The following is a 20,293-nucleotide window of genomic DNA, read 5'->3' as shown; positions in this document are numbered from 1 at the left end:
TGGAAGAAAGTAGCAGGCAATATACAGCATTTACTGTACCAGGCAAAGGTCTGTTTCAGTGGAGGGTAATGCCGTTCGGACTTCACTCGGCGTCGGCAAAGTTTCAGCGAGTCTTGGACCAAGTAATTGGCCCCGAGATGTCACCTCACGCACTCGCTTACCAGGATGCCTTAATAGTGATCGGTCGCACGCTGGAAGAACACAAAAGAAACCTGAGGGAAGTGTTCCGGCGTCTAAAGGAGGCAAATCTGAGGCTGAATCCAGAAAAATGACAATTCTTCAAAAAGGAGCTGCTGTACCTGGGTCATCGAGTGACTAGCGAGGGAATAGGAACAGATCCAGAAAAAGTAGCCGCCATCGCCGAACTAGAACCGCCATCGACTGTCAAAGAGCTCCGGCAATACCTAGGAGTAGCGTCGTGGTACCGCCGGTTTGTACCAGATTTTTCCAGAATCGTCAAACCCCTGAACGACCTGCTGCGCAAAGGCAGTAAGTGGGAGTGGACACCAGAGCACCAGATGGCGTTTGAGGAGGTTAAGGCAAGACTCGTGGTAGATCCAGTGCTAGCATGCCCGGACTTCAGTAGAACTTTCATCCTGCAAACAGACGCCAGCGACTACGGCATCGGAGCGATACTGACCCAGGACACCGAAAAGCGCGAAAGAGTAATCTCCTACTCGAGCCGAACACTGAACGGCGCGGAAAAGAACTACTCGACAACGGAGAAGGAGTGCTTGGCGATCGTCTGGGCGATCCGGAAGCTCAGGCCATATCTGGAAGGTTACCACTTTAAGGTAGTAACCGACCACATGGCCCTGAAGTGGCTCAACAGCATCGAAAGCCCTTCAGAAAGGATCGCCAGATGGGCCCTGGAGCTACAACAGTACGACTTTGAGATAGCGTACAGAAAGGGCCAGCTAAACGTGGTGGCCGACGCATTATCAAGACAACCACTACCAGAGACGCTACGAGGAGTAAAAGAGGCATCGGCAACAATAACCTCAGGAGAGTGCAGCTGGATCAAGGACATGGGCGAAAAGATAAGGACCCAACCGCAGAAGTACCCGGACTATGTTATGGATGGTGAGACACTGTACAGAAACATACCTCACCGAGCAGGCAGTGAAGACGTCGCGTCATGGAAGATGTGCGTCCCGAAGTCGCTACGAGAAACAGTGTTGAGGGAAAACCACGACGCACCGTCCGCGGGACACGTAGGAAGCCGAAGGACAATTGCACGGTTGGCAGCCCGATACTACTGGCCAGGCATGCATAGAGACGCCCGAGCCCACGTACGAAAATGCGAGATTTGCATGCGGTTTAAGCCCAATCAGATGCAGGCGGCTGGGAAGATGTTGACCCAAGTGCCGGAGGAACCATGGGCCACGGTATGTGCAGACTTCGTTGGACCCCTACCAAGATCTAAGCACGGGAACCAAATGCTGCTGGTCATGATAGACAGGTTTTCGAAATGGACGGAACTGGTGCCCCTACGCAGTGCGACGGCAGAGTCGCTCAAGAAGGCGTTTAGGGAGCGCATAATCGCAAGGTACAGGGTCCCGAAGGTGGTCATAACGGACAATGGAGTACAGTTTGCAAGCCGCATATTTAAAAATTTCCTGGCTTAGATGGGTATCAGTCAACAATTCACCGCGCCATACACACCACAAGAGAATCCAACCGAACGAGCAAACAGAACGGTCAAGACCATGATTGCGCAGTTCGCAGGGCAGGACCAGAGAAACTGGGACGAGAAGTGGCCGGAGATTATGCTAGCAGTGAACACGAGCACATCGGAATCCACCGGCCATACACCGGCGTTTCTTACCCAGGGAAGGGAACCACGTCTACCCAGCAGCCTATACGATAAGGAAACCCTAGGAACTGGACGAGCTACGGAGACCGCTGAGGAAAATGCCAACAAACTAAGAGAGGTATTCGAGATCGTGCGGCGAAATATGGAAAAGGCGTCCCAGGACCAAGCCAGACACTACAATCTGAGAAGGAGACAATGGTCACCAGAGGTGGGCGATATAGTGTGGGCCAAGGAACATCACCTGTCCAAAGCGGCTGAAGGATTCAGGTGGTAGATTTCGTCTCTCCAGTGATCTGCAAAATTCGCCACACACAGTCGAAGAAAGAAAGGACAGTTCACGTTGGCGAGCTCAAGCAACAACAAAACGAGCAGACAGCAGAAACGTCAGGTACGAGGCGACAGGATTAGGCGTCAGGCCGAAGCGAGAGTCATCAATACGCCACACGGAAGGGACAATCAGCGTAGCACAAGGACATGGATAAGGATTTCACGTTGATCCAGACTGCGAGGCTACAGGATTATGCGTCAGGCCTAAGCGAGAGTCATCCACAAGCCACGCAGAAAGATCAACCATAAGGATAGGTCGCAAGGACTTGGATAAGGAATTCACATTGATCCAGTCTGCGAGGCCACAGGATTATGCGTCAGGCCTAAGCGAGAGTCATCCACACGCCACGCAGAAATGACAGTTACAAGGATAGGTCACAAGGACGTGGATAAGGATGGATGGTGATCCCGACCGCAAGGCAACAGGATTCAGCGTCGGGCAGTTGCCAGAGTCATCCGAGATTACGCCAGGCGGAAAGGACACTTACGAGTACGACACAAAGACACGGGTAACATGTAGGGATCCACCCGCAAGGCAGCAGGATTCAGCGTCGGGCAGTTGCCAGAGTCATCCGCGATCACGCCAGGCGGGAGGGACACTTACAAAACGGCACAAGGATACGGGTAACATGTAGGGATCCAACCGCAAGGCATCAGGATTCAGCGTCGGGCAGTGGACAGAGTCATCCGCGTTTACGCCAGGCAGAAGGGACACTTACAAAACATCATAAGGATACGGGTAACATATAGGGATCCACCCGCGATGGCAACAGGATTCAGCGTCGGGCAGTTGCCAGAGTCATCCGGGTGTAGGCCAAGCGGGAAGGAAACGGACAAGGTCGACAAAAATAGTAGCGAAAGCACATCACGCACCCAAAGGACACCCGAAGGATACCCTAAGTGTGCCCGAAATATACCCGAAGGACACCCCAACAACACCTCTAAAGGATACCCAAAGGACACCCGAAGGATACCCTAAGTGTGCCCAAACTATACCCGAAGGATACCCAAAGGACACCCGAAGGATGCCCTAAGTGTGCCCAAAGGATACCCAAAGGACACCCGAAGGATACCCTAAGTGTGCCCAAACTATACCCGAAGGATACCCTAAGTGTTCCCAAACTATACCCGAAGGACGCCCCAACAATACCTCTAAGTGTACCCAAAGGACACCCGAAGGATACCCTAGGGATAGCCCAACGATACCCCAAGGATACTTAAGGATACCCCAATAGGACTCGAAAGACACCTCAAGGATACCCCAATAATAACCCAAGGACACCAAGGATACCAACCAGGAACGCCCCGAAGCAAGGTGTAGGCCCAAGGACAACTTCCAAGAATACTCACCAAAGGTGATCAAGTTAATTACGGAACCGGGAGGTACAACGCACCGCAGCATCCAGAGTGCCACGGTGATCTGAGGGAATACAACATGTGGTTTACGAAGAAAGGGGGAAGACGGTACAGCAAAGAGAGCTGTACCGTAAGAGAGCGAGCGCCCCAAAGAAAAGACATAACGGTATCGGGCAAAAGGAAGGCGCGCAACCGAGGTTTCATGTATGGGGAGCCTGGCGACGGTCGAGCACTAAAATTCAGAACACCATCATGAGCACACGCGTCACCAGAGCCGAATCACGCAGGAGGATGGCGGCCCTCCAGGAACCTCGCCCGGGGCAAGGATGGTCGGAGACCCGGCCTACCCGAGCTCCGCGGCGGGCCCTGGAGCGGACCCGAGACGAGGACTCCGCACCGGAGCCCGCGGTGAGCTCCGACAGCGACGTGGAGGTGATCGGCGATCCCGCCGTCGAGGAGAGAGAGTGGCGACTCCGGAAGGCGGCGGCGGGCGGTCGGATACCGCGCGGGACGACGGACGTCGGAGGAGAGGAACTCCCGAGGAGCCACTCGGAGGCGGTCTGTCGGGCCACCGAGGAGCCTCAGAAGCGGTTCCGAGACCGGGAGCCGTCGGACGAGGAGCAGCAACGGTCGACGGAGGAGGAGGCGAGATGGCAGGCGCGGCTGCGGCAGGACCACGAGGCGGCGGCGGCGCGGTGGCATGCCCGCTTGCGAGAGGCGGAGGAAGAAGAGCGACGGCTGTGGGAGGCACCGGTGGAGGACGCGTGGGAGGTGCCACTCACCCTCAGATACGCGGCCGAGGAACCCAGTCCGAGGGACGAGGACGAGGACGAACCACGCGCGCCATCCCCTCCGCTGTGGTTACCCGAGGTGCCACCCACTCCCCGCTACGAGGGGGAGTGGCTCACGGACGGCGCTCGAGACGGCGACGATGGTGCACCGTTGGCCACGCCGCCGTGGAGGACGGCCCAGCCACCCACGCCGCGATACACGGAGCCACGACGACCGGAGGAGCAGACGACGAGCGAGGAGTCGACCGCGCAGCCGATGCCGCAACCGCAGGAGGAGGACGTCCACCAGGCAAGGGCGGAGGAGCCGTCGGTGGTGCGGACGGAGGTGCCGGCCGCGCACGTGAGCCACAGCACACGGGCGTTCGAGGCCGAGGGCATGCGGTGGCGGCAGCAGACGGTGACATGGACGTGGCCCGAGGAGCCCGCGACAGGACCGACGAAGGAGGTGCCCAGGATATGGGAGGAGGGGGCACCCAAGTTGAACCCTCGGGACCCCCGGACGAGGAGCCGACAGGATGCGTGGGTCCCGCCGACACCAAGCACGGGCCCGCCAACACCGGCGACGACGGCAGCGACGGGGGAGGCGGAGTCGCTGGAGAAGGGACCGTGGGTGTGGCCCGAGCCACCGGCCATCCAAAGACCGACGTTGCAGCGTCAAGTCTCGAACCCCGGATCGACGCGCCCGCGGCCGCAGTTCATGCGGCAAGTTTCGGCCCCGGAGGAAGGCGGTTGGCGCGAGGTCGCCAGGAGCGAGTGGCCGGTGGGTATTGAGGAAGCACCCGCGGTCGCGACGGCACGGCGGAAGGGCGGCAGGCGGTGCGTCCTGGTCTGCGAAGGCGGGAGGAGGTACCGGGTGAGGCTCGGAGTCGCGGGCATCCGGGTTTTCGCGCAATAAATAAATAAATAAAAAAAAAATCACAAAACAACACAAGGGTTTTCCGAAGCATCAAGAGAAGGGGTACGGGGCCAAGAGTTTGATTGGGGGTGGCTGGAAGAAGAACGGGGCATGCATGGGCCACTCCAGCAACCTGTAAGTCAAATGGTCTTAGTACAGGAAGAAGAAATGAACGTCAATTACTTACCGGCTGTCCCGGTTGCAAAGTGAATGCGAAGTCCTCTCCGCACCAGCTCTCGAGAGCTGCCAATATGGAGTCCGACGCAGCCGATAGAGGACGAGTGAAGGGCGAGAGAGGACGAAAGGAGAGAGAAGGATAAGATGAGAAGGAGTAGAAGAAATGTAAAAGGAACTTACCCATGAAAAATTGCAAAATCACCACGAGCCAGGGAAGGGGGCGCCTCGATAGGCGATCGATTGGCACTAGACGACAGTGCGATCGATGGGTACACGAAAATGGTAATATCGGCCCAAGGTGGAAATATCGCAACGAGCAGGTGGCAACGCCGCACAGTCGATATCGATACCGCACATCGATCACGCACGAATGGTGTGACCAGGCGGAGGAGCGAATAAAAGGAGTAGAACGCAGCAATGAGCAGCGAGCTGGGGATCGATAGCACACGAGTATCGATGTCCCAGTGGGAACACAGGAAATATCGGCGCGGGAGATTTAAAGTTGCTACGAGGAGGATGACCCCAGCTGTAGAAACTCAAGGGAGTTAAGAGCGTCGAGGGAGCATCGAGGGAGCAACGAGGGAGCGCCGCGGGAATCACAAGGACTCAAAGGCTAGGATAAGCAAGGAAACGCCGGAGAGTAGGAACCAGTCTTAAATGTTTCCCGAAGTAAGGGGGGAATGTGAGGAGTTGAATAACTCCCCACAAATAGAAGCAGCAGCAGATGGCCGGCCGCTCACCAGATACGCGTCGAATTCGCGTAGTAACGGCGCGGCGAGGAGAACGAGAGAGTTTGGAGACCAAGGGTGGAGATCGAGAGAGTTTGGAGACCAGCGAAGGAGAGCGAGAGAGTTTGGAGACCAGCGAAGGAGAGCGAGAGAGTTTGGAGTCCAACGAAGGAGAGCGAGAGAGATTGGAGACCAAGGATGGAGATCGAGAGAGAATGGAGACTTCGCGGGCAGAGCAAGAGTGCCGTGTGCAAAAGCGGATAACGGAACTGCACCGGACTTTGGACTCTCCCGTGAACTTTGGACCGGGAGAAGAAGTGCCACATCTCGGCAGTGGAGTGGCACACAGGCGTGACACAGGCATCACGGAAATCAGCGGGACGGCAGCAGTGGGCGGAGCATCGATTGGAAGCGGTACATGAAGGACAAGTGGGTCAACCAGGAGGCACGGACTTTGGACCCGGAGTGGAGAGATCCAGCGGGCCGTGCGCAAAAGGGAAATAACGGTTCCCGGAAGCCCTATATAAGGCCGCGGAGCGCTGGCAGCTGGATCAGTCGATCACGAGGAGTCAAGCCTTCAAGATCAGTCAAAGTACCAAGTGAACAATCAGTCAAGCAAGTAATCTACGAGGGAGCTACAACCAAGCGAGTCGTCGGAAGCAGCGCCGTGGGAAGCACACAAGGAGCGAGATCGCCACGTCGAGACGTTCGGGATTGGGACATCAGGAATCTCCGAATTGAGACACAAGTGGCTGAGTTCCGGAAGGCATTACACGGCTAAGTCAAGGCGTTCGTTTTCCAACTTTGTCACGACCACACCCTGGCGAGTCGCCCGGCGGGTCTGTCAGAGACAAGCGGAAGAGTCCTACGACGAGGAACCGTCAGTTTGGGGAGGAAAGTTGTCTGAGACCCAGCGTACCTTGCCCGACCAAGCAGGACCTGGCGTGACGGACGAGCGGTAGATCGATTTGCGGTTTCAAGAGGTTTCAAGAGGTTTCAAGCAACCGCCCAACTCCCCGAGTGCCAGAACGACAAGCTACTGGTCAGGAGACAACGCAGAAGACATCGGCAGCGACGCCAGCAGACATTTCCGGCAGCCACGATACCATCGCCGCACGGGGCTCATTCGGGAGCGCAGGCGCGTCACGGACGATAAGCAGTAGGGTGACGTCGGGTGGAACGTTCGTCTGCGCTAGGCGTTAAGCAAAGTGAACTGCTAGGCAGCCTCCTGGCGACAGCCTGGACTGTCAGCGCGATTTGAGCAAGAACCTAGCGGGACCGTCCGGGACAGAGCAAGGGACAGGTATTGCCTCGAAAGGCGTCGGCCTGGAGAGCAAGGCTTGTTCACCCTAGTCTGAGAACGGTGACGCTTCCCTAAGCCCACAAGGCCGAAATCTCTGCGAGTCTAAGGCGCAACAAGCGACCCCGAGGCAGCGCGTCGGCGAGTGAGCAGAGGCGGCCACTACGAGCGTCCCGAGACCCAGGAGCCAAGCGGCTCGACAAGCCAGAGTCAACGCGTCGACAAGCCAGAAGGAGGAGCACCAGCAGCCGGCGGAACCAGAACAAGGAGATACAGAAGCCAGATAGCCACACACCCGCTGTACCAATACCACGAGAATAAATCCCACTGTTGCCATTTGAACCCATTGTTTTCTCACTGATCTACGGGGCAGTCACGTCATATAAATTTGGTGGGACGAACACACAATCTTCTGAGCTAGCCGCACGAATCTCGTAGCGAGCAGACATACAAAATTAGTTCGTTACAAAGTATAGTTTCTGTTAAAACATTGTTATTTTCTTCGGGACAAGGAATAATTTCAAAAAAAGGGGGGTTTGACTATCTCTGAAGGAATGTGGAAAATAATCAAAATTTCATTTGTGTCTGTTTTAAGCCAAGTGGAAGTTATAATTTTCAACAATTTCTCAGGGCTTATATTACTCGTAGAGTAAAAGATAATAGATTCGTCGGAAAGTATATAACAGGCAGATCATGATCAGGATCACTAGCCGAGTCGATCTAGCCATGTCCGTCTGTCCGACTGTTCGTCTGTCCGTCCGTCCGGATGAACGCTGAGGTCTCGGAAACTATAAGAGCTAGGCTATTGATATTTGCCATGCGGATTCCTGAGCTTTTTACGCAGCGCAAGTTTGTTACAGAAGCGTGCCACGACCACTCTAACGCCCACAAACCGCTCAAAACTGTGGCTCCTACAGTTTTGATGCTAGAATACAAATTTTAAAATTTTTTTTGTCTCGTCAATACCTATCGATTGATCCAAAAAAAAATTGTCCACACCTACGTGTCTACCGCCGGTAAATGGAGCATTTTAACCTCGCTTTGCTGCTTGCATATCTCCATTTCCTTTTGGTGCCTTTAGCTGATAGTCGAGGTACTCGACTATAGCGTTCTTCCTTGTTTTGGATTAAATAGTCCTTATCTTGCCATTTGCATTCCTAATTCGATATCTTCTACATATTCACTAAAAAGTTTTAAGTTAAATATAAAAACGCTGACTTGTTGACCTATTTCTCCTTTTTTCTTTTAATTTGTTAATTATTTCGAATCTGTTAAGTAAGACATCGATAATCATATTTATATCAGTGTTTTCAACGAACCAAATTATTGATTTTCTGTTCCATCTCATCTTTATCATCTTGATTTGCTATTGTAATTCCACTGATTTCTCTTTTAAGTTGTTCTACTAAATATCGGATTTGGATAACATCATTAAATTCATCGGCTTCTTTTAAAGGATTTTCACTTAAGTAATGGTATTCATAGTTAGTTGGGATTTCAATTGATCCTGTTTTAAATACAAGATATCCATTTTGTGCCTTTATGGGATTTATCCAAATTGTCCAATTGTCAGTTGAATTACAGTTGCTAATATTGTAGAGAAAATTATTGTTTTCACTGAGTTGTTCCTGAGTTCTTTCATTTCCTTCTGGTTGCCTGGAATTATTATCATACTTACTTTTATTAATTTTCTTATTCTTTTTTAACTTTGATTCTTCTATTCGTTTCTTCAAAATGTTTTTCATCTACTTTCTTCAAGGTTCCTGTCTTTTTAAATGGATTTGTAGTCTTCACTAAAGGGGCTTGTTTGTATTTTGGATCTATTTCGTAAGCCTGACGTTTCTCGTTTAATTTATTAATTCTTTTTATTTTCTTTTCTTGTGTGTTATAACTAGGAGTTCCTGCATACAAAAATATGTCAGCTGGTACTTGATTTTTAGCATTATGATTTGTTTTGTGATTGTAAATGTACAGAATTAATTCGAACTTAGTATATCTGTTTTCGATGTCTGATTAGCTTCCTATAATTCTTTATTTTTCATTTACTGTTTTATGAATCCTTTCTATGTCCGAAATACCGTTTTTACTTGTTTTTACTTGAACTTGTTTTCCTTCCGAACTTAACCAACTGTGTAAGGCTACGAATATAAATGCTGAATCTTTATCTGCTTGATTTCTTATGGTTTTCCCATTTCATTGTATACTTTTATGATATCTCTTTTGGCTTCTAACCAATCTCTACCTGTGACTCCTACTAGAGTAGAAAATTTTGAATATACATCGATACATGATAAAAATAGTTGGTTACCCACCATATAAAAATCCATAACAAATTCTTCTCTTATATTTTGAATTTCTGGGGTAAGTTCAAATGTCAGTTTAGTTTTTCATTGTTCTGTTTTAGCAATGTTACAAATTTTTAATTTTTGATAATCAGGGAAAATTGTCTCCAAAATTGCTTGTCATTAAATTGATAGATGACCCTGTATCTACCATGGCTCTAAGGAGTTTTCCTTTAATCATTATCTGACATATGGGCAACACTTTCAATATCCGAGGCAGTTTGTTGAAAATTTACATCCATCCTATTCTGTGCACTATCCCTTCTCCCTTTGTCTTTTAACAGGTGCGTTTGGGGAATTATTTGATGTTGTTGCCTGGAAATTTAGATGGTTTTGGCCCCACCTTGGTCTAGATTTCTCCTTAACTCATTATAATTACCTTGGTTTTGGTGAGCCTTGAGAATTTGTTTAGTTGTTTGAATCGTTGTTGTAATTATATCTTGGATAACTGTAGGACTGATAAATATATTTTTGATTGTAATGATTTTGATGTGTACTTCCCAAATTCCTCCGGTTATCTTGACGTTTGAGTATATAATTGTCAAAAGGGTTTGCGTCCCAATGACCTAAAATCATTGCTGCTTCTTTTAAATAAGCAAAAGTTGTGATATCTTTTTTGGATAAGGAATTATAAAATCTTTCAGAAAGTTTTCTTTCGATACAATCTTTAATTGTTTTGTTTAAAACAATTGTATAAATTGACCTTTCTATTTGGTCTGACTCTAATTCTAACTTATTATGTACTTTTGAAGATCTAAATTTTAGATCATTAACGAACTTACTAATGCTTCCTTGATATGGAGTGTCCCGAACATGTTGTATGATGTCATCGTATGGCCTGTGATCCTTGAAGGCTTTGATTAGGGTACTAGACCTCTCCTCTTCAATGACTTTTTGGTCTGAGTCGTCGATGGTCCTCTCTATGGCTCCGTATATGATGTGGGTTTGTCGAACGTCTTGGGTAGGGTATAATTTTAGAAGGTACTCTACCCTGGCTATGTACTGACTTAAGTCCGATGGGTTTCCGTCGAAATACGGCAACTCCTTGACTTGCCCGATTAACTGATTCAAGTGAATCTCGGACAACTGTGGTAATGCTGAAGGGTTTGCCATTTTTTATTGTTCTTTTTCAATATTTCCACTTTAAATTTTTTTTAGCGCGTATTGACCGATTTTTAATTTAGTCTCTGTTTGTGGAAATTACACATAGACTTTTTGTTTTTCAGTATTGGCACTTTTATTATAAGTTTTTCAGCGCACATTGAGCGAGTTGGATTTTTTTATTGTAAGTTCAGCGTGCGAAAATTACACATAGATTCTTAAGCGGGTCTCGATGATTATCTTTTTCTTCACGGATTTTTTTTTCGTCGATCAGCATAAACTAATAATAAGTACTGATGGCTTTTTAAAGGACTTTGAGATCCTACCGACTGCGCCAATTAAATGCTTGCACCATAAGTGTATTATAAAAACAAGGGCTATAGTCGAGTACCTCGACTATCAAATACCCGTTACACAGCTAAAGGGACCAAAGGGAAATGGAGATATGCAAGCAGAAATGCGAGACTGAAATGCACCACCTACCACAAAACCAAATAAATGGTTATTTGAGCGGTAGACAGATTTAAGCATTATGGGCGTTAAGGGAGGAGTGGCAAACTTTTTGTTGCGTCAATCGATAGGTATTGACGAGGCTAATACATTTCAGTTACAATTTTTTATCTGGCTTAAAAAATGTAGGAGCCACAGTTATGGGCGGTTTGTGGGCGTTAGAGTGGGAGTGGCACTGTGCTGAAACAAACTTGCGCTGCGCAGGAATCTCAGGAATCTGCATGCCTAAAGCCTTGCTCAAGGCTACGGAATCTAAATCTGAAATCCCAATTCTTTATCTTTGATAGTTTCCGAGATCTCCTTGTTCATATTAACGATTTTTTTAAGTTTGTGGGCGGTTTGTGGACGTTAGAGTGGGCGTTGCAAACTTTTTTAAGGTCAATCGATAGGTATTGATGAGAATAATACATGTCAGTTAAAATTTTTATTCTAGCATCAAAACTGTATGAGCCACACTTTTGTGCGGTTTGTGGGCGTGGCACGCTGCTGAAATAAACTTGCGCTGCGTAAGAAGCTCAGGAATCTGCATGCCAAGTCTCAAGAGAATAGCTCTTATAGCCCCGAGGCTGTTGAGTTGTTGAAATTCCTGAAAGTTGACTTTGTTTAGAACAGTTGATTAACAGCTGACCCAAATTCAGCAATTCAACTGTTTAGGGAATACCCTGAATATTTGTGTTGGAAGAACTCCGACTTGCTATTGACAAATCTTAAACTGAATTCACTGTCTAACTCCTACTTCATTCACGATCATACCTCGGCTTTAAGCTTTAAAGCTTTTTGTGAGTGGGACTTATTGCTATTGAGTGATTTTCTGAATTGGGACTTTGGACCCCAAACTTGGGTCCCAAAATCTGATTATCCTGAAATGTGGTAACGTGCCGATAGTCGGAACAGCGGCTTGTTCTAATTGTTTAGTCTATAACCGTGGTTATTTGTTTCATGATAATTTTCCTCTGGCTTGCTTATAGTTCGGTAATTTTCCATTGGCTTGTTGACAATTAAAATTGGGTTCTTATTTCTGAGAGGGTGTCTCGAGGTTGACTGCTTAATGTGAGCATGTATGTGTGGGTATGTGGACATGTACATGGGAGTATGTGGTGCTATGGATATGTCACTGTATATTATTAAATGTTTGAGGTTGGATATATAAACAAATTAGTTGTGTGGACTGTATGTAATTTTATTCTTGCCAGTTGCGAAGCCTATTTGATACTGATATACATTTTACAAAAAGACGCCGTCGTAGCAGCGTTGCCAGAATTGAAAAAAGGTATACAGAGACATATCCATAGTTCTGTTGATGAGCGCTAAAGTTTTTAGACTGACGTTGCGAGGAATTTGAGCTCAGCAAAAGTGAGTCAGACATTGACTCCAAGGTTAGCCCACAACATGGCAAGACAAAGCGATCGTCACACGCTTTAGTATCGATGGAAGCAAACACTTGTGTAAAGTGTAACTACAAGGAGCACAAGATGTACGCCTGCTCAAAGTTTGATGAATTGTCAGTCGAGCAGAGATGCACATTTTTAAAGGCAAAATCACTGTGCTTTAACTGCCTTAAGCCTGGGCATGTGTCGCGAAAGTGTGAATCCAAATTCACATGCAAGTTTTGCCACAATCGTCACCACTCTCTGCTACATGCAGATATTCTTAGTTTGCAAGCCGCTGTCACTTCGACTCACTGACGAGATGATGAAAGGCACATCCCAAGCGCTCCTGAAGATGCTACGGTTACCATCAGCCATATCGCACGGGCACAAGTGGGTCCCACAGCTGAATCCCTGTGCCACAACGGCTACGAAAAAGTGCATTGCCAACAGCTTTAGTGTTTGTTAGAAACGCAACAGGATCGCACACTACCTGCCGGGTGCTTTTGGACAGTGGTTCGGAATTGTCGTACATATCCGAGTGGTGCGTACAGGCACTCGCACTGGCACGCTCACCGTCACGAATCTTGGGGACCGTAATCTCTTCAATCAAGGCTGAGACAACTAGAGGCTGCATCACATTGGACTTGCAGTGGTTGCCTTCTCTTTCATTCACAGGTGCGTATGTTACCGAAATAATGTGCTTGCTTGTAAGTATTGGTCCTCGTACCTTTCGTTGTCTTCCTCTTCGTCAAAAATGCCAATTGGTCGCTAATGGACTCGAATTCTTTCCAAACGATGGTGAGCCTTTCCAATGAAACTTGTAGTTTATCAAGCTCCCGTTTTGACCCAGCACGTGGATCTTGAGACGCCGTTAGCAAACGCGTAATGCTTGCCTTCAAAAGTTTAAACTGATTCATGTTAATCAGTAACTAAATTTGGCTAGAAGGACCAAAGATATGGTGTAGAATAAAAACGTTTTATTTCCCAATTTGAGTGGACTGTATTTCAATTATTAAATTTGTCACATGGTTTGTGTGTCCGATGCGTTCTGTTGTAGTCTTAACACTAAGTCCTTAAAAATCTCTAAAGTGTGACGCAGCACCAAAATATATATTAAAATGCGCAAAGTTGGTGTTCCAAAGATAGACCAAGATTCAAAATTAAATAACGGCTGCAATGTGTTCATCAACATCCCGGGCCGCCCTAAAAAAAATGATTCAGAACTAGGCAGTACAGCTAACTTGGTGATGGGCTGGGTCATCTCTCCAGTAGACGTCTTAAGTTTTACAGCACGTGCAATTCCATCTGGTCCAGGATGAGCTTCCACTACACTGGCTAGTATCCAAGCTACTGGAGGGAGATTTGAGTCCTTGACGAGAACTACATTGTCTACAACGATGTTGCGTTCCTTGTTGCTCCACTTTTGACGTTGCTCTAGTGATGTTAAATACTCTTGATTCCAGCGTTTCCAAAACCTTTGATACATCGATTGCAAGTCCTGCCAATAGTCCAGACGATTGATCGGCAAATTAGTCAGATCTGCCTCTGGAACAGTTGTGAATGGGCGTCCAATTAAAAAGTGGGCCGGAGACAAGTAGGTAAGGTCAGTGTCAGGTGAGTAGCCTAATGGCCGCGAGTTTACCACTGCACTGATCTGAGCAATCAGAGTTTGCATTTCTTCAAAGGTTAGAACAGTTTTTCCCACAACTCGACGCAGATGTAGTTTAACGGAACGTACTGATGACTCCCACTTCCCTCCCCAATGTGGCGAATGGAGAGGTATAAAACTCCACTTAATTCCATCATTGGCCAGCGATTGTGTTAGATTGCATTGATGCTCCTGCGAAGATAAAAATTGCTGCATCTCATCTAGTGCCCGTTTGGAGCCAAGATCTGAAGATCTGTGAGCATTTTCCTCGAAGGGACATGATCGGTTGCCAGTTCCAAATGTATTGTTGAGGTTACAAGGCAAACAAAAAGGCATATGTAGTCCTTAGCTTTTCGGGGATTGCGCCCTCTCCTTTTTTTTCAGTATAAATGGACCAGCGTAGTCACAGACTGAGTGCTGGAAGGGTAAAGCTTCTGTTATACGGATGCATGGTAGATCGGCCATGAATTGGTGCTCCGTGAGATTAAGTTGGCGGAAACATTTAATGCAGTTGCGAACCAGATTGCTTATCAGGTTGCGCGCACCAAAGATCCAGTACTTTTGACGAACAATTAAAATCATTCTTGTGATGCGGTTCGACTTCGGAAGCAGTATAGGGTGTTTTACATCAGCTGGTCGTCCACCAACTCGAAGAAGGCAATTTTTGCACATAACCGGCGAGAGCTTCACCAACTGGGAGCGGCTGTGAAGTGGCTTGTTTTCCGTAAGTAGTTTACGGTCTTCCATGAAACATTTCTGAGCCTCTTGCAGGCAAAGAATGCGAGCAGCCTGAATCTCCTCAAGGGTGAGCATCTTGCCCTTTGAAGCGTAAGGCGTAAGCTACAAAACGCACCAGTTTTGTCCAGGACGAGACGCGTTGAGACAAAGCTTCGATCGGTGACAATGAGCAGTTTTCCCGTGCGGCTAATGCGGTGGTCTTCACTTCTTCTTTGCCATGGTTTTCTGAAAGGGAAGAATCTAACTTTTTACAGCTCAACTTTACCGCTACCATTTCTGGATCTTGCAGCCATGAAGGTCTATCCACCATAAGTCGAATTGTAGAAGGTCCGAAGCAAGCATTCCTCGTGTGGCGCAGCCCGCCGGATTCTCCGGCCATGCGTTGGTAAGGCCTCGAGCATTTCTGAGGTTCTATTGTCTACAAATGTTTTAAAATTAGATGGTGGACGTGAAAGCCAAGCCAAGCCTATGGTTGAGTCACACCTTGCGTATACTTAAATGTCCTTGTGTTGTAGTGCTGCCTTGACTGATGAGAACAATCGGCTCAGTAGAAAAGCGCCACAGAGACGCGGTAGAGACTGCTGCTTCAGCAGATCAAATCTGGTTATTCTTGCTACGAGTGAAATAGATACGGTGACGTCTGCTCGCACCAGTCTGCTATAGAATATGCCTTGATGGATGCATCTGAAAATCCATGCAGTTCGATGTGATCTTCATTGTTTTGGACAAACCGTGGCAGGCGTAGATCTCGAAAGATGTGTAGGTCGTTAACGCATTTATTCCACCAGTCCGCAACTTTCGGAGGAAGTTCTTGGATCAGAATACCATGTGGGTCAAAAATGCGTGCCACATCTGACAGCACTAGGCGTTTGGTGTTGTGAGGATTTGTTGTAAGGCAAACTTTGTAGGATAGCATATCCTCTTCTGGATCCCAATGAATGCCAAGAACTTTTGACGTAGAATTCCTTTGCCTTGTACTTCGGTTGTAGCGAGAGATCTGTTAGCGACACGTGATAAATTGGAAACCAATTTACCAAGTTCCATGCCTGCACATTTCATCAACTGGTTCAACTCTTTTCAACTCGTCTACTTAAAACTGCTCCTTCAAGATCTTTGCAGCGGTAGGAAAGTCGTGTTGATGGTCGTGAGCTAACTGATCCAGGACCCTCACTGCCAAAAATGGTGCGCAGGATGAGTGTTTAATAGGATTCGTTTCATCTTCTCTCCAAACAATTCGCTGATAGCCACAATGGTTGGCAGCCACCCAGCTTTGTCGATACATTTCGACAATGTTTGCTGAGAAGACGAACTTGAACATTCTGAAACGCATACAAATCGAGAAAAGGTTTCGTAGAATGCTGGGTCCAATGTGCAGAGTTTCGTTTAAGGACCGTCCATTCGTGTCCTTGAATGAGCCATCAAATACGACCCGTAGTTTTTGGGCAATTACAGGATGATGTGGCAAGTAATAGTTCGGCTTTTTGTCAATGTCTTCTGGCGACAGTTCTCGCATGTGGCCCAACTGAAGATAATCTCGCATAAATTGCACGTACTGTGAATGCAAATTGGGGTCTTTCTTTAGGCGGCGCTCTACACCCCTGAATCTTGTTAGCGCTCTCTGTAAAGTATCCGAAAACTGTTCCTTGGAGTTTTTGAACGGAAGTTCGACGTTGTAACGCCCCTTAGAGTTCCGAGTGTGCGTCTTCACAAAGTGCTGTTCAACTTCATCGTCCTCCGGTTTCCCATGGAATTCCTGGTTGACATCCTCCAGCTCCCAAAAGCGCCGTAGCGATGCGTCAATGTCAATAGCCGTATGCATTGTTGTTGTAGATGAACATCCGGTAGTAACGATAGATGTTATAAACCATCCAAAAATGGTCGAAATGGCGATGATGTTGCCCTAGTTGTCGAACATCTTTTGACCGGTGAACACGGTCCAAACGTAGTCGCTGCCCAGGAGTATATCAACTGGCGCCAACGACTGACAGTCAGAATTCGAAAGCTTAAAGCCAGCGAAAGCCTTGAGTGCTGAGGCGGCGATATCGTATCTGGCCAACGTGGAGGTAATTTTGCTGAGTACGTGGGCACGTACCTTTCTTGTGTGATCTGTCCACAGTACCCTACGGCTCATCCTGCGCACTGCAAAGATCTTAAAGGAGCAGTTTTATGTAGACGACGTACTGACCGAACCACATACCGAGGAGGAGCTCATTCGCAATCAAAATGAGTTGATCCAGTTGATGAAATGTGCAGGCATGGAACTTGGTTTCCAATTCATCACGTGTCGCTAACAGATCTCTCGCTACAACCGAAGAACAAGGCAAAGGATCAAATTCTACAGCAAAAGTTTTTAGCATTCATTGGGATCCAGAAGAGGATTGTTATACTACAAAGTTTGCCTTACAACAACTTCGCACAACACCAAACGCCAAGTGCTGTCAGATGTGGCACGCATTTTTGACCCACTGGGTATTCTGATCCAAGAACTGTGGCTACTCGATCTGGACTGGGACACGGAGCTTCCTCCGAAAATTGCGGACTGGTGGAATAAATGCCGTAACGACCTGCACATCTTTCGAGATCTACGCCTGCCACGGTTTGTCCAAAACAATGAAGATCACATCGAACTGCATGGCTTTTCAGATGCATCCATCAAGGCATATTCCGGAGTCATCTATAGCAGAGTGGTGCGAGCAGATGGCACCGTATCTGTTTCACTCAAGAATAACCAGATTTGATCCGCTGAAGCAGCAGTCTCTGGCGCTTTGCTACTGAGCCGATTGTTCTCATCAGTCAAGTCTGCACTGCAACACAAGGACATTTAAGTATATGCATGGTGTGACTCAACCATAGTCTTGGCTTGGCTTTCACATCCACCATCTAATCTTAAAACATTTGTAGACAATAGAACCTCAGAAATGCTCGAGGCCTTACCGCGCAACGCATGGCATCATGTAAACACAAAGGAGAATCCGCACGAGGAATGTTTGGATGGGACCTTTAATGGCTGCAAGATCCAGAAATGCTAGAGGTAAAGTTGAGCTGTAAAAAGTTAGATTCTTCCCTTTCAGAAAACCATGGCAAAGAAGAAGTGACGACCACCGCATTAGCCGCACAGGAAAGCTGCTCATTGTCACCGCGTGAAAAGCTGGTACGCGTTCATCCAAAAGATCAAGGCCAATAAATCTGCTACGCTGGCAAAGGGCAAGATGCTCACCCTTGAGGAGATTCAGGCTGCTGGCATTCTTTGCCTGCAAGAGGCTCAGAAATGTTTCATGGAAGACCGTAAACTACTTACGGAAAACAAGCCACTTCACAGCCGCTCCCAGTTGGTGAAGCTCTCGAGGGTTATCTGCAAGGATGGCCTTCTTCGAGTTGGTGGACGACTGGACAACTCACAATTACCAGCTGATGTTAAAAACCCTTTACTGCTTCCGAAGTCGAACCGCATCACAAGAATAATTTTAATTGGTCGTCAAAAGTACTGGATCTTTGGTGCGCGCAACCTGATAAGGAATCTGGTTCGCAACTGCATCAATTGTTTCCACCAACGTAAACTCACGGAGCACCAATTCATGGCCGATCTACCATGCATCCGTATAACAGAAGCTTTACCCTTCCAGCACTCAGTCTGTGACTATGCTGGTCCATTTATACTAAAAGAAAGGAGAGGGCGCAATCCCCGAAAAGCTAAGGACTACATATGCCTTTTTGTTTGCCTTGTAACTACAACAGAACGCATCGGACACACAAACAATGTGACAAATTTAATAATTGAAATGCAGTCCACTCAAATTGGGAAATAAAACGTTTTTATTTATTCAAACAATTCAACAAATCCTCAAGGTTCACCAAACAGAAATCAAATTCCACCTAGAAACCAAGGTAATTATCATGAGTTTAGGAGAAATCAAGAACAAGGTAGGGCCCAAAATACTCTAAGTTTCCAGGCATCAACATCAAATAGTTCCCCAAACGCACCTGTAAAAGACAGAGGGGGAACGATAGTGCACATAATAGGATTGATGTAAACTTTCAGCAAACTGCCTCGGATATAAAAAACGTTGCCCATATGTCATAGTAATGATTAAAGGAAAACTCCTTAGAGCCATGATAGATACAGGGTAATCTATCAATTTAATGACATAAAATGTTGGAGACAATAAAGAACAAGAAGAGAAATTAAAAGTGTATACAATTAATGGATCAACGGAATTAAAAAAAAGTATAACATTAGATCCAACTAAACAAACATTTTATTTACATAAATTTTTCGACAATTACGATATCTTAATAGGCAGATGTTATTTAAAAGACAGACAGTGATGCTAGGAGACACATTACTTTACATAAAGTATGGCGAGAACGATATAGGAAAAAAAGATTAAAGGGGATAAGACCGCATCAGAATTGATTTATCAAAAAAAATACCCTATTCTCTATTCTCAAAACCTAGTTCTCTTTTTTTTTGTGTTCTTTTACGATCATGTTTTTTTTAAATTTTAATTTATTATCTTAATTTTTTATTTTATTAATTTCTTTGTTTAGAAATTATGTTTCTTAGACAATCAATTCATTTCTCATTACTTAGACCATTATTTTGAAAAAGTTTAGTTTTCAATTTATATATATTTATTTCAAGATTTTGGAAAATATATTTTTATTATAATTATCATGATGTTGTGCGTGTGCATTTAGATCTTATCTAGATCGTTTAGATCTACAAATTGCTTGCTTTATAGCTGCAGGGGACTATAATGCCAAACACACGCACTGGGGATCACGCCTTGTGACTCCCAAAGGAAGGCAATTATACAATGCAATCATAAAACCGAACAACAAATTAGACTATGTTTCCCCTGGCAGCCCCACATACTGGCCAACAGACCCCAGGAAAGTTCCAGACCTAATAGACTTTGCGGTGACAAAAAAACATTCCCCGCAATATAATAAGCGCCAAAGCGCTTTCGGACCTGCCGTCAGACCATTCGCCAGTGCTAATAACTCTTCTTCAAAGCACAAAAACCACAGATCACCCCATCAGGCTGACGTCGCACAGTACCAACTGGTTAAAATATAAAAAGTATGTAAGCTCACACATCAAATTAACCCCTCACTTCAACATCGAAGCGGACATCGACTGCTCTACCGATGCTCTTGAAGAAGTATTCGTGGAGGCAGCCACTATCTCAAC

The 20,293-nt window shown here is 46.8% G+C and overlaps 3 protein-coding genes across 3 annotated transcripts; 1 reads left to right on the top strand and 2 right to left on the bottom strand.

Annotated features, from left to right (window-relative positions):
• Window positions 1-3,751: 3,751 nt before the first annotated feature.
• Window positions 3,752-5,185, top strand: LOC139354697 (uncharacterized). Its single transcript, XM_070998940.1, has one exon. The coding sequence runs from the start codon at window positions 3,752-3,754 to the stop codon at window positions 5,183-5,185; it is 1,434 nt and encodes a 477-aa protein (XP_070855041.1).
• Window positions 5,186-14,706: 9,521 nt separating this feature from the next.
• On the bottom strand, window positions 14,707-15,174 carry LOC139354696 (uncharacterized). The gene has a single exon (XM_070998939.1). It carries the CDS (start codon window positions 15,172-15,174, stop codon window positions 14,707-14,709), a length of 468 nt encoding a protein of 155 aa, XP_070855040.1.
• Window positions 15,175-16,189: 1,015 nt separating this feature from the next.
• On the bottom strand, window positions 16,190-16,918 carry LOC139354695 (uncharacterized). The gene has a single exon (XM_070998938.1). The coding sequence runs from the start codon at window positions 16,916-16,918 to the stop codon at window positions 16,190-16,192; it is 729 nt and encodes a 242-aa protein (XP_070855039.1).
• Between the last annotated feature and the right edge of the window lie 3,375 nt (window positions 16,919-20,293).

This window comes from Drosophila suzukii, unplaced genomic scaffold (genome assembly GCF_043229965.1).
Source record: "Drosophila suzukii unplaced genomic scaffold, CBGP_Dsuzu_IsoJpt1.0 scf_13, whole genome shotgun sequence".
Taxonomy (NCBI): domain Eukaryota; kingdom Metazoa; phylum Arthropoda; class Insecta; order Diptera; family Drosophilidae; genus Drosophila; species Drosophila suzukii.
This window is presented reverse-complemented; position numbering and strand designations above follow the sequence as displayed.